The sequence below is a fragment of the Channa argus genome, chromosome 5 (genome assembly GCF_033026475.1).
Source record: "Channa argus isolate prfri chromosome 5, Channa argus male v1.0, whole genome shotgun sequence".
NCBI lineage: Eukaryota > Metazoa > Chordata > Actinopteri > Anabantiformes > Channidae > Channa > Channa argus.
The window spans coordinates 24,699,089-24,711,277 of NC_090201.1; the positions used below are offsets into that span (position 1 = coordinate 24,699,089).

At 40.5% G+C, this 12,189-nt stretch overlaps 1 protein-coding gene across 5 annotated transcripts in view; it reads right to left on the minus strand.

The window, feature by feature from the left end:
- Positions 1 to 118: 118 nt before the first annotated feature.
- The window catches only part of arhgef3 (Rho guanine nucleotide exchange factor (GEF) 3), a 27,950-nt gene continuing 15,879 nt past the window's right edge, over positions 119 to 12,189 (minus strand). For 4 of the 5 annotated variants that reach the window (XM_067504897.1, XM_067504896.1, XM_067504900.1 and 1 more), the window contains 9 exons: positions 6,699 to 6,806; positions 6,321 to 6,578; positions 5,870 to 5,932; positions 5,669 to 5,765; positions 5,447 to 5,523; positions 5,030 to 5,287; positions 4,611 to 4,781; positions 4,288 to 4,477; positions 119 to 3,538 (listed from right to left, as the gene is read on the minus strand). In XM_067504897.1, the coding sequence (XP_067360998.1) occupies positions 2,817 to 3,538; positions 4,288 to 4,477; positions 4,611 to 4,781; positions 5,030 to 5,287; positions 5,447 to 5,523; positions 5,669 to 5,765; positions 5,870 to 5,932; positions 6,321 to 6,578; positions 6,699 to 6,806 (1,944 nt within the window). In that variant the 3' untranslated portion in view covers positions 119 to 2,816. Of the gene's footprint in view, positions 3,539 to 4,282; positions 4,478 to 4,610; positions 4,782 to 5,029; positions 5,288 to 5,446; positions 5,524 to 5,668; positions 5,766 to 5,869; positions 5,933 to 6,320; positions 6,579 to 6,698; positions 6,807 to 12,189 lie in introns of those variants that run through there. The other variant, XM_067504901.1, reaches the window with a different exon arrangement.

A 12,189-nucleotide genomic window follows, 5' to 3' on the forward strand; every position in this document is an offset into this window, starting at 1 on the left:
AATGTACTGGACATTAATATCCTGACTGACTGCAACTGGTTGCATTTGTTTTTAAAAACCACAAACCTTTAGTTTTATTCATAAAAACATAATAAGATAACCACCCAACAATGACATGCTTCTTTTAAAACAATTTATTGGTGCTTTGGTGTTGGTAACAGTCCACACAATGGTTGATACCTATTCATTCAGCAGAGTAAAGAGTAAATGGCAGCGTGTACATGTTTGGTCTGGGATATTTCCCTTTAAGTCTTCTGTAAAAATGTGCAAAAGTGCTGATTTTTTTTCATGGGGTAACTGATTGTCCTAACGTGGTGGGAGCCTTAATCGATTATAACCATGATCATAATTACAACTATCCCGACAATTTATATCAAACTGATTGACTTGACATTGTAAGTCATATTTTATGTGTAATATAGCACAAAAACACACAGTATGTAAAACAGACATGGTTGGCTTTTTTCCTACATTCATATACACATTCCTATACACTCTATATAGTTCAAATACATTCTTTACATACAGTAGATACACAGCAGGTTCCCACTTTGGAACGTCTCTGATTGCCATGACAAAACTGAACATTTTGCCCTAAATGAATGTGGTAACAGCTGCAACGTAAGAGTGCAGCTAAACTGTAAGGACAGATGTTCAAGAACTATTTTCTTGATTTACTTTTATAACCTACAAGTCAGCAAATAACTTCAAGTGAAAACACAAATTAATGGAATTTGTGAGCTGAATGAGGAATTTCCAAACAGGATGACAGCTACCCAGGCATTATTATCTCACTTAAAAACTGACACATCCAGCAGACACAAGTCCACCCGTCCCCTGGTTAAGTCTCCACTGTCTTCACAAGCAATTCACCAAACTGTCCTGTCCTCCACTGGTCAGCCTGTACGAGAACATTTGCAGTAAATGCACGTCCAAACCTAAAGCTATGACCTAAAACAAGCCAAAACATTCAGCAGGTGAAACAATGTACATAACTACACTCTCTCACATTGCATGGACTGATTTTTATTTAATGTTAATATAACAATATTAAAGATTGTAGGTTTGAGGCAAAAGGAAATTAAACCTGGTCAGTGATTATATAACAGTCAGTCAGTTACAAATAACAGATGGCACCGGAACTGCTGAGGACAAAATCCTTAACCTCAGCCTCGACGCCCTTCACCTCACTCCGCTGTTTGAACCTCTTCACTCCTGCCTGCGTTGTCCACATCAATTGCAGTCTAATTCAGTGTCTAATTACTGGTAAATGCACATACTGTATACAGTACATTGACATTTGTGCAATGAAAATGAATGAATAAATGTAGACTGAGGCTCTGACAACTCACGAGAACTTGTCACACAACTTTGGTTTAAAGTCCAGTGTTTCGGACAACACGACCGAATTTGAAGACTTTGCTTTAAAGTTATCGGAAGATTTTAGAAAAGTAGGAGTAGCAATAAACAGAATCGGTGACGTGTATGTTTCAACAGACCCGCAGGAAGGAGAACATCTAAGGGTTTAAATACAACACACAAGTCTGAGATGACCACTGTTTAACAGGTTTTGGTGTGATCTTTTATTTAGTTATACTTTAAACATTTTCTTACTTTCTATTATTTTTCCATTTTAGTGTGACTGCAGTATGTAAAGCCTTGAATTGCCTTTGTGAGTGAAATATACTGCATAAATAAAGTTGCCTTTTTTCATCTTAATGTGTTAAAATGCATTTCATTCTCCTAAAAAGCAGATTTTTACAATATTTGAAAAATGTATTAATCTCTGTGTTTACATCAGCTGGCAGTATTTTTCTCCATGTTCCTTGTTACCGTCACCAGCTCTCATTGAAATAGCTTGACGCCATCCACAAGAGATTATGTTGTGCTTGTGAGTGTACAATTCAGTCCTTGTGTAAAAGTTAGTTCATTGTACAGTCTACACACAAGCTGCTCTTCGTGTCAGGAGTGATCACAAACACCACAGATAACCTTAACAGCAACAAGAATGTGGCAGATGTGCATTTAGTTATGAGGTTAGAGGTTTTTGTAAGGGCTAAGACTACAGGCTGTGTTTGTCTAAAGACATGTCAAGTTTAAAGTTTAAGTAAGTAAGGTAGTGTTAGTAAAAAAGAAAGTAAATCCAGGTTTAGGTAAACTAAAAAAAAACCTAAGAAAAAACAACATTCACTTTGGTATGTTGACTTCTGATCTTGTGCATTGGGATTATCATAGTAACATAGTGCCAAAGAAGTGGAACACAAGCCCCCAGCAACAGTGTTGGGTCATGAGGGGATTTTTGGCGTTGTGGTCACAGTTGAAACTGCAAGTCACAGTATAGCCACATAAAAGACGCTTTTTTTTAAACCACACAATACTTACAAAGGAAACGGCCCTAAAATGATATATACATTTTTCTGAGCGTCACACACAGTCAGTCTTTGTCGCATCAGAATTTGAGGTCAGATTAAACAATCTCAGAGAGCTGTATCAGCCATTCATGTGTGCGGGATGTCAGAGGGAGGTCACAAAGCGATGCCTGAGGAAGCCTGAAAAAGGTTTTTGCAACATGTGCCGATGAGCAGCGTTCACCGCAGCACAACCTTGGACACGGTATTCAGTTGTCTTCACATCCGTGCACTGCCAGACGAGTCAGATGGGGCGAGGATTTCAGAATGTGGAAGAGACTGTTGTTGTGGCACTATTGAACAAAGTGGTTTCCGTGGTTACCAGCAGTTACAGCGTCCTATAATATACTGGTCAATGAGTGACAGCATCACCATCAAGTCCCCAGTGGTGCACCATCAGCACCACCATCAGCACCTGACGGTCAGCTCCTCACCCTGCAGTGATTCAACCACACTGCTTTCCATGCTGGACTCTTCCTCCTGTGTAGCACCACTCTGCTCCTGCTGCATCGCCACCTCCTCTACCTCCTCTACTTGAGTAGGAAAGGCAGCGGACACAAGGGAGGTGGGAACATCACCTCCACTGAGAGTCTCTTCCCCTACTGCTCCTCCTCCTCCTCCTTCTTCATCCATCTTCCAGTCTGCACTCTGACAGACATCTGCCTCTGCCCGTGTTTCTCCACTGTCACTCTGTCCTGTCCCAGTCTCCCCCATCTCATTGACCGTCAGCCTTGTCTCATTGTCCATCCTTGTTTCTTCATCTAATTCCAAACCTGCACCAGCATCCAAAGCCTCTTTATCCAAACTCATCCCTGTCCCTTCACTCAATCCTTCCTTTCCTTCTAAACTTGATCCTGTCTCTATATTCCCCCACATCCCTTTTTCATCTTCAATCCCTGAATCACTTCGCAAACTCAGTGTTGTTTCACTAAGCGGCCTCTTCGGTCCACCCAGCCCTTTGTCCAGACCCAGTCTTGTCTGTGGTGGCTGGTCTCCATTCAGTGCTGTGGCTTCCTTTGCTTGTCTGATGCAGTTGATCCATTGCTGTTTGTTGAAGGCATCACTGGCCTGGAAGTAGTGGTTCTGCAGCTGACCTCCGCTACGGTATGAGACCCGGAAAAAGTTCTTTGCTGTGAGGAGGAGATTATTTTAGTCAGACATCTATAGCAGCAGGTTTAAATCTTTGCACTGTACATTAGACACAGCCTGACTGATACATTGAAGAGGAGGAGGAGTTATACAAAACTTTGTCGTTGTTTCAAAATACTTTGCATACTGTAAACACTACTGTAACATTAACAAGTACAACATTAATATAACATTAATTTATTCTACTCTAATAGCTGCTGTTTGCTCCCATTCAGCCACAGGAGCACTAGGGAGGTCCAACACTGGTGTTGGTTGATGTTGTCAAACTTGCACTTTGATAGTTCTGTAGCACAGATTCGGACCTGACAGTTTGGAATGTTTTGCCCTTTGACTTAAAATGATTAATTACAGCAGTGGTTCTCAATGCTCCAGGATTAGTGCTCTGTTTGTTTTCCAACTGACCACTGCTGATTACTTGCAGTAGGTGTTTTTAGTCAATCAGAAGCTGGAAGATACCATCGCAGATGAGGGCGGAGTGCTGAAAAACGAAGGGAATTGGGAGTTTCCAGCTCCTGGTTCACTGAACACACCTGATCCAGGTAATCAGCAGTGCAGGGATATTTGGGAAACAAGCAGAGCAGGGTAGCTTGAGGACCAGGATTGAGAACCACTGAGTTACATTTTACAGACAAAGTTAATGCATACAAATGCGTCCTGATGTCCTCATGTATAACAACAAAATGAAATACATCTGTGTTTGTAGTATCTGTGGTATTTGTGAACTACTAACTCCGCTCGTTGTTGCTGAAGGCCCCCCTGATGGACCCGCCGATTCTCATCTCTCCGTCTGATAGGTCTTCCAGATCCAGCTGCCGAATGGGGATTGGCTCGCGACAGAGCTGGTAGCTGACTGGCTGATCGTTCAGCGAGATGGACCTGGTGATGACCAGCACATCCTGGAACAGGAAGACATGAAGCTTCTGGAAAGAGAGACGTACGGAGGGAGACAATGGATGTTAACGTGTCTTCTCATACAGAACAGAGAGTAGAGCATGTATGGATAAAGAGGACTGGGGTTTGGTGGTGGGTATAAAATTTCAGGAATCTACTAACGAGTCCTCTGTTGTTCTTCAGTTCTCCGTGGCAGCTCAGAGTCCTGGACCGGTCAATTAGGTCGTTCCTCTGTCCATCCTCCGTGTACAACAGACGATCTTTGTAGTACTGACACTCCGACTCTCCCGTCTGCCTGTTGATGTCTGCAACCACGCTCTGAACCATCATCATCTGTGGAACAAGCACACAAAATGTATCAATACCATAACACCCATGAGTCTCTGTCACTGTTTCTATAGAGCTGGAGACATATATGCAGTATTTGCTGCAAGTTGTATTTCTGAATTCTCAGGATCATTTTAGAACAATTTACATCTGTGCTTGACAATTCTTGACATTTGATTTGCTGACATCTCACTCTCAGCAGTGGGTTGAATCAGACTGGTAGGAGAAAGATGAGTCACGTGTGTTTTCCTCACCGCCTCGTCCAGGTGCTGCCTGTCCGGGTGGTCGTTGGGGGTGTGCTTCAGGATCTGCCGGAGCAGCAGCGGGTATTTCACTAGCCGGCTGCGGGGAATGTCCAGGAAGTTCCACAGGTCCAACTTCCTGCTAAAGGGTGACTGGAGACAGCGCTGCAAGAAGTCCTGGACCCTCCGATCCTGCTTTTTCTGGTCTAACAAAGCCTTGGCCTTCACCTGGTTGCTGCAGTATGGCGTGTAGGAAGAGAGACAGGGCAGCTGCAGGGATACAAGCACAGAGACCTGGTTAATGCAGAATACAAGAAAAGGAAACATGAAATTTGAATCTGTGATGAACTTAAAGACTAAAAGACGTTTGAATCAGGCAGATGGAATCAAACAAGGAGCATGTTGTATTATGTCAAGAAAAACATTCACCCAGTCGGTCAGGATGTGTCCCACATGTTCTGTGGAACCGTCAAGTTTTCTGGCATCTCGGAGGCGACTCAGCAGGTCTGAAGAGAGACCGAAGGTAAAGGGTCAGGGTCAGTTTGTCAACACGTCTTCTTTCTTGATGTTTTTTTCTTATATGTAAACAGGAAGAAGCTGTCATGACCTCTGTGACCTCTCTGAACTTTAATGACTTCCATTAGATCTTACCTTCATGCAGGGGTATCAGTGAGTCCAGAGTACCGAAGATCTGGTTCAGTTCCTGCTCAGTCATGATTGACAGCTTCAGCATTGGGTCACGGTAGGCCTGCGGTACACGCAAACACCCACACATGAGCATCTCAGAATAACACAAGAATGTCTACAGTAGGAGGAAATTCAGGTCTTCACTTAATCAACAAATGCTCTTACCTTTTTAGCCAATGTGAGATCCTCCACCAAGTCTTGCTCACCCTGAGCCAATTCAAATATGGCCTGTAGGGACAGAGAGGATGGGTTAAAAACAAAAGACTGGATTGTAAACAATTTCGATTAATACACTGTAATGTGCTTCAGTCTATGAGATCCGTCAGAGTGTTCCCATCTGTTAGAAAAAACATTTCTGTTTTCAGCCAACTCATTTAACCTCCGATTGCGGTTGTTGGTATTTCAACAGCTACATACTATAATTGCGGACAAATATTTACAGTTTTTGTAACATCACTTTAACATAGGTTAATTAGCCTAAAACGGAAGAAGCCAACAACCTCAACGTTCATCCCCACATTCTCAGCATAAACTGAGAACTAACAACTCTATCCAAAGTGATCTACCAATTATTTAATACAATTACAACTCAGTCCAGATGCACTTTGTGTCTCACCTCCTGCCGCTTTATCTCTTTTGGACTCAGAGTTTGCGTGGCTCCCAGTCGGACATCAAATGTCTCGCTCCAAAGCTTGCTGTCGCGACGCTTAGCAGCTGGGGCTGCTGCCGTGGAGCCCCGAGTCGCAGCCATGGAGGAGGAGTGAGGGTTGGAGACAGTAGCTGAGATAACGTGTGTCTTCATAGTTGAGGATGAATGGGAAGGAGGGGGAGCAACTCTCTCCGTCCGACTCTCAGTACGAAAACTGATGGAGCGCTGCAGAGACACAGAGGACATACAACCATGATGTCATTTGTGTCTTAAGTCTTAAGTGTTGTGATTCTTTGTTTAGCTGGTGTCGTCATCAAAGAAAAACACATCCAAGTGTTGGCTCACCTGCAGCGTCTGACCGATCCTCTTCAGGGGCGTGGTCTTGACGGGCGGCAGCAGACTGACCAGAGACGTCACCCTGGATACAGGTTTGCTGCGCTTGGTGTTGGGCTCCTGTAGGAGAGAACAGAGTTAAGCCCCTGATGTGAATTATGATGTGAAAATGAGAGCTCACAACCTGCCTGTTGACTTTTACACTCACCTGAAGACTACGGCTCTAATGATGCCAACAATATCTAAATGCTGTCATGATGGCATTTTATTTGGTTTTTGATATGCTGGGAATTTGTTGAAACCTTGAAGCCAGACCCCTTCCAAACCTTTGCCTAACACAGGGATTGAATATGTGGCTCTCTTCGCTTGCAGCCACTGGTCGGGCTGGCAAAGGTCAGTAAAAGGCCAGAACTGACAATAACAAGAAGACGCATTACATATATTTCGGGGACCTCCCTCTGGCTGCCTTGCACCAGCCTACGTGTCTGGTGTGCTTCAAGTGTGTGAACCAAAACGACCTCTCAGATCCTCTGGCATGAGACTGTTGGATGTTTCCAAACCAGAACAAGCTTTTTAATTTATGTTCCAAGCTGTTGCAACAGTCTATGATCTTACTTCCAACCTCCTGCAACCTTCAGCCTGACTTCTGATTAAAACCTTTTATTTGTTGTGACTGTATTTACAGTTCAATGTTGTCTTTCCTCTCACATAATTCTTTTGTCATCATCAACGTATCCTACTTTTGTATATTTTACATTATTTGTTTTGCTTTGTGCATTAGTCACATTGGCTCTAAGCTTTGTTTTAAATGTCCACTTTTAGTCCTCATTCATCTGTAGCACTTCAAACTGCAAGAACCTGTGACAGAGGTACTATTCAAATAAGGTTTACATCAGATGTAACAATAAAATTACCATTAAATCAATTTGTGGTAAAAAAAAAAATAATGTTAAACTACTTTAAAGGATGTCACAGTTTACTTTTTAGTTTATTAGGAACTTTTTTATTAGTGTAAAAAAAAAATTATTTTAAAAAAATACATTGAAAATCACTAAAACTGTTTACACTATTTACAATTATATTAAATGGAGAAAAGCAGAAGCTTTAACCAGAGAATTTATTTAAAATAATATTTTAATACTTTTTAGTTGATGAAATTAATTATACACTACAATCATATGTTTGACGATAAAAATAAAAACAAAATTTAATGTTTGAATTGATGAATAGACTACATGCTTTGGGACAACCTTGTCCACTGAGTGTCCAGCCTGATGTCTTTAGAAACTGCCTGTGTAAATATTGCAGGAAATTTACTGCAGGTTAAACAATAGTGTGACTCAAAGTAACTCACACTCTGCCAAACTCTGGCAGACACACACACACGCAAGCGTCTCTTTCTATGACTGGACATTTAACCCTAACCCAACCATTATTAATGCACTCCCTAGCCCCGGACTGTAACCCCCCCAAACTGAACCCTAAACCTTAAATCTTAACCCTTAAGCAGCAGACACACACACACACAGATGTTTGGCCTTGATAATATTAGGGTCAGTCTCTTTTTGAAAATGCCACCAGATTGCTTGCCCTGGATACAAACAATAAATCAATGTGTGTGTGTGTGTGTGTGTGTGTGTGTGTCTTCAGCTCTGCCCTGCAGCCCACCGTCAGCTGATCTACTGGAACACAGGAACCATCAAACTCTGTTTCCATCAGAAATAAATTAACCTCTGACAGATTATTTATGGATCCTTGATCACTACAGTTCATGTCCCAAATCTGACAACAGATTTTCCATAGTTTGTAATGATTTTACCAAAGCCCAGTATTATTATCTCATCTCTTCAGAATCATCACAATTTAAAGCAGCATGTAAGGTTGCTGATGGAGTTCTGATGAATCTCAAATGAAGTGTTTTTGCAGCATCGATACTGTACCTGCCAGCTTAGGACTGACGTACAGTATAATACACAATCCGCTCAAGTTTCCATTGCACATGTGCTAATGGGTTTGTGTGTGTGTGTGATGGTGCTTTGGCCGATTCAACATGACAAAGATCAATTCAGTGAAGCTTGTCAACAACAGTGCAGTTATCTAACAGCAGCAGGTTTACAGCAGACCAAGTGACTCTCAGGTCAAGAGTTCGATTACAAACAACAAAACTAGAATAGATGCAGTATGTCAAGTGTGATGTTCAGATTGGACATATGACGGTTGAAGAAACCCAAATGTGTTTGGTTGTTAAATGACTTGAGCGTGAGACAGGAGCTCTGCAGCCACACAGGACTCATCACTAATGATACAGAGTATTTATCAAGCTTTTAAAAATGTATCTACAAATAAGGAAAACTTGGGACAAATATTCAAGGCAGAATACTGAAAGCTGGACACTGATTCTGATTTAGGCCTCCCTGACCTAAATCTGCACATGCACCTTTACAAAGGGAAGCCTAAAACATTTGGGACAATTTTTTATTTTTTATGTATGAAAATAAAATTAAAAAAAACATTCAGTGGTTCCTGTAAATCAAATTTCATCTGCTGTCATTTTCCTGGTCTTCCAATGCAGTAAAATCATGATTTGACATATTTAACTTTAAATGGTTTAGTAACTTAAATATACTTATATTCACTGTAAATTTAGTGGAGTTAAAGAAAGAGTTTTGCCTCTTAAATGTAGTGAAGTCAAAGTATGAAGTAATAATAAATGTGAATACTCAAGTAAAATAGAAAGTGCTTAAGTAAAAGTGCTTAATTACTTTCCTCCACTTGTGAGGTTTGTAGCATTGTAACCAGGAGAAAGTCGTTTCCGCTCACTTTTCGAAGTTTGGTGACAAAATTCTCTCAGCAGAAAACAAAACAAAACTGTAGACTGTAAATCTGTAAAGCTAGATGCCAAAATAAGTAATATACTCTGTGTGAAAGGAAGATTGTAATGTATACAGTACATCTAAACTGCAACGCTGAAGCGGTTAAAGAAGATCACAGGTAGTTTTGTAACATACATCTATGGATGAGAAGTTAAAACAGACAACAGGATGATAGAATGTAATTCAGTGAGTGAAATCCATTAAAAGCAAAAACTAATCCTCCGTAATGATACTAAAGAAAGCGTTAGTGAAAAAACAACATAAGCACGACTAAATAATTCCCCATCCTCAGTCTTACCTCCACCTGTTTTCCCATGTTGCTGGTCCTTGTAGTGAACTCCAAAAAGCATTCAGACCTTAAGCACTGTGCCAGCAGACATAAGGGGCTCTGCCCCACCACCATGCTGCTCAGACCACAACCCAGTTCAGGATCAGAAGCTTTGCCAGTGCCAAGAGACCGTGCGGAAGATTTTTCAAGATCGGTGCAAGAGCTTCACACAAAGTTTGGGTTGCAGTAAAAACCCCTGAGAGAAATTACGTTTCCTGACAACACGACTCTCTGGTGCTGTTAGGATCAGTCCCAGTAAAGTATCTGGATCAAGCTTTGTGCCCTGAAAATGCCAGTTGCTTTCAGAAGATGGACAGGAGCAGAGTATTGAGGTTCGTACAGTCAGGATCTCTAATGACTCTGTTTTCTGTCTGGCTTTAAATCCACATTACCCGTCTCTCACTCTCAGTGATGTCCCCACTCTCTTTCTCTCCCACTCTCTCTGACTCAGTCACTCACTTCCTCTTTCTCTCTCCTCTCCTACTGTACCTTCCAACCGTACAAGGACTTTATCCTACGAACAGCTGTGATAAAACTGGGATTTTTGTGATTATCTTATTAGATGGGGTTGTGGGTACGGCTGGAGTTCTATTGATCACATCGTTCTCAGTTTTCATAGGAAATATTACTTCAGCAATTAGTAAAGCCAGTGAAAATTTAATACACACTTAACAAAGAAAAATCCATTATAGATATCGTAAACGATATCGATTTCCTACTTATTTATTTTAATTGTGAAGAACCCCTCCAATATATAAATCCGTACCATAAACTGTATATAAAGACGGACGTCCTGAGGTGGGACATCAGCCATCAGCTCCCATCCACACGTGCAGCTTATTATGAGCCATCTCTTCTACTTGGACTTCGAAAAAAGTTCTAACTAAAATATGAGATGTTTCCTTTGCCCTGTTACCTCTAGGCGAACATCATCTTCCTAAAAATATTAGCTGTTCATCCTGCGTACTACCTACAGAACTCTGAAATGTAGTGTTACACACTGCCAATTGATTTTAACTACTTCCAAAGGGTCATTATTAAATTGTGCTAGTTAGATTCTGGCTCAGTCAGAATTGCCAAAATTATTTCTATTTGTTAGATGCAAGAATAATAAGAGAGAGATTTTTTCCATTACTTTCTTCAAGGTCAGTTGTGAAGGTTCTGGGTGAAGCTGGTAAGAGAGTGTCATGTGCCACTCAGCGAGGAAGAAGCCATTACTCCAAAAGCAACAGAAAAAAAGCCAGAAATATTGAAGCAACATCTCAAGACATCTGCCAGGAAGTTAAGGCTTGGGCGCAATTGGGTCTTTCTAATGGACAAAGACCCTTAGCATACTGTGAAATTAGGTACAAAGTGGCTTAAAAACAACAAAGTCCATGTTTTGGAGTGTTATGTAACCTGCTGACTTTGAAGACAGTAATAAAAAAATTCTGTCTCTTATAAATATGGTATTCAGCAAATAGAAATAATTTGAATAATACTAACTGACCTAAGACAGGACAAGTTTAGTCTGATTTAATGCCAGACAGTGAGAAAAAAAGGTTATCTGTCTTTTCAAACAGTGACTGTAAACATCTAGTTTCAACGGTATGTATGAGTTTGCAGTAGAAAGTATTATAGTGGTTATATCTGATACTGGAGATGCCGCTGGTGCTGGGACGTCACTGCTCAGTTCATTAACGATCAATGTTAATCTGACATCCAATTATTAAAGTGCCAACACTGCAGGCAACCAAAGCGCTGTCCTGGTTTTTCAGTGGTTTACAAGTTAGTTACTGAACGTGTTTGTATTTGTATGTGTATTACTTACTACGACTACTTTGGTCATGTACAGACCTACTTTACCCATTTAGGCACAGACACATTACATGTTAGGGTATTTGATTTAAGGTAAAGCAACAGATTGAGTTTAGGCAATTTTGGATTTTGGAAATTATAAAAAAAAAAAAAAAAAAAAAGATCAGTTTTTAGGTTCATTTACTGAACAGAGTGACACTGAAAAATGCCTTTTTGTTTGGAAAAACAGTCCAAATTATAAATAATTAAATTATGATCACATGTGACAAAATAAAGCAGAAACTCCCTACAAGCTATAACTATTAAATATAGGTTTTAATAATTATATTAATTAATTATACTAAAGAAAGTTATAGAAACTGAGAAATTAAGGAAATACTTAATATTGAATTATCTAATAACTAATTCTAATAAGTAGAATGCGTTGAGACATTTTTCACTATTTTCAGACAATTTATGAACAACAATCAATCATAAAAAAAGAACATAATGTTAATGAAATAGT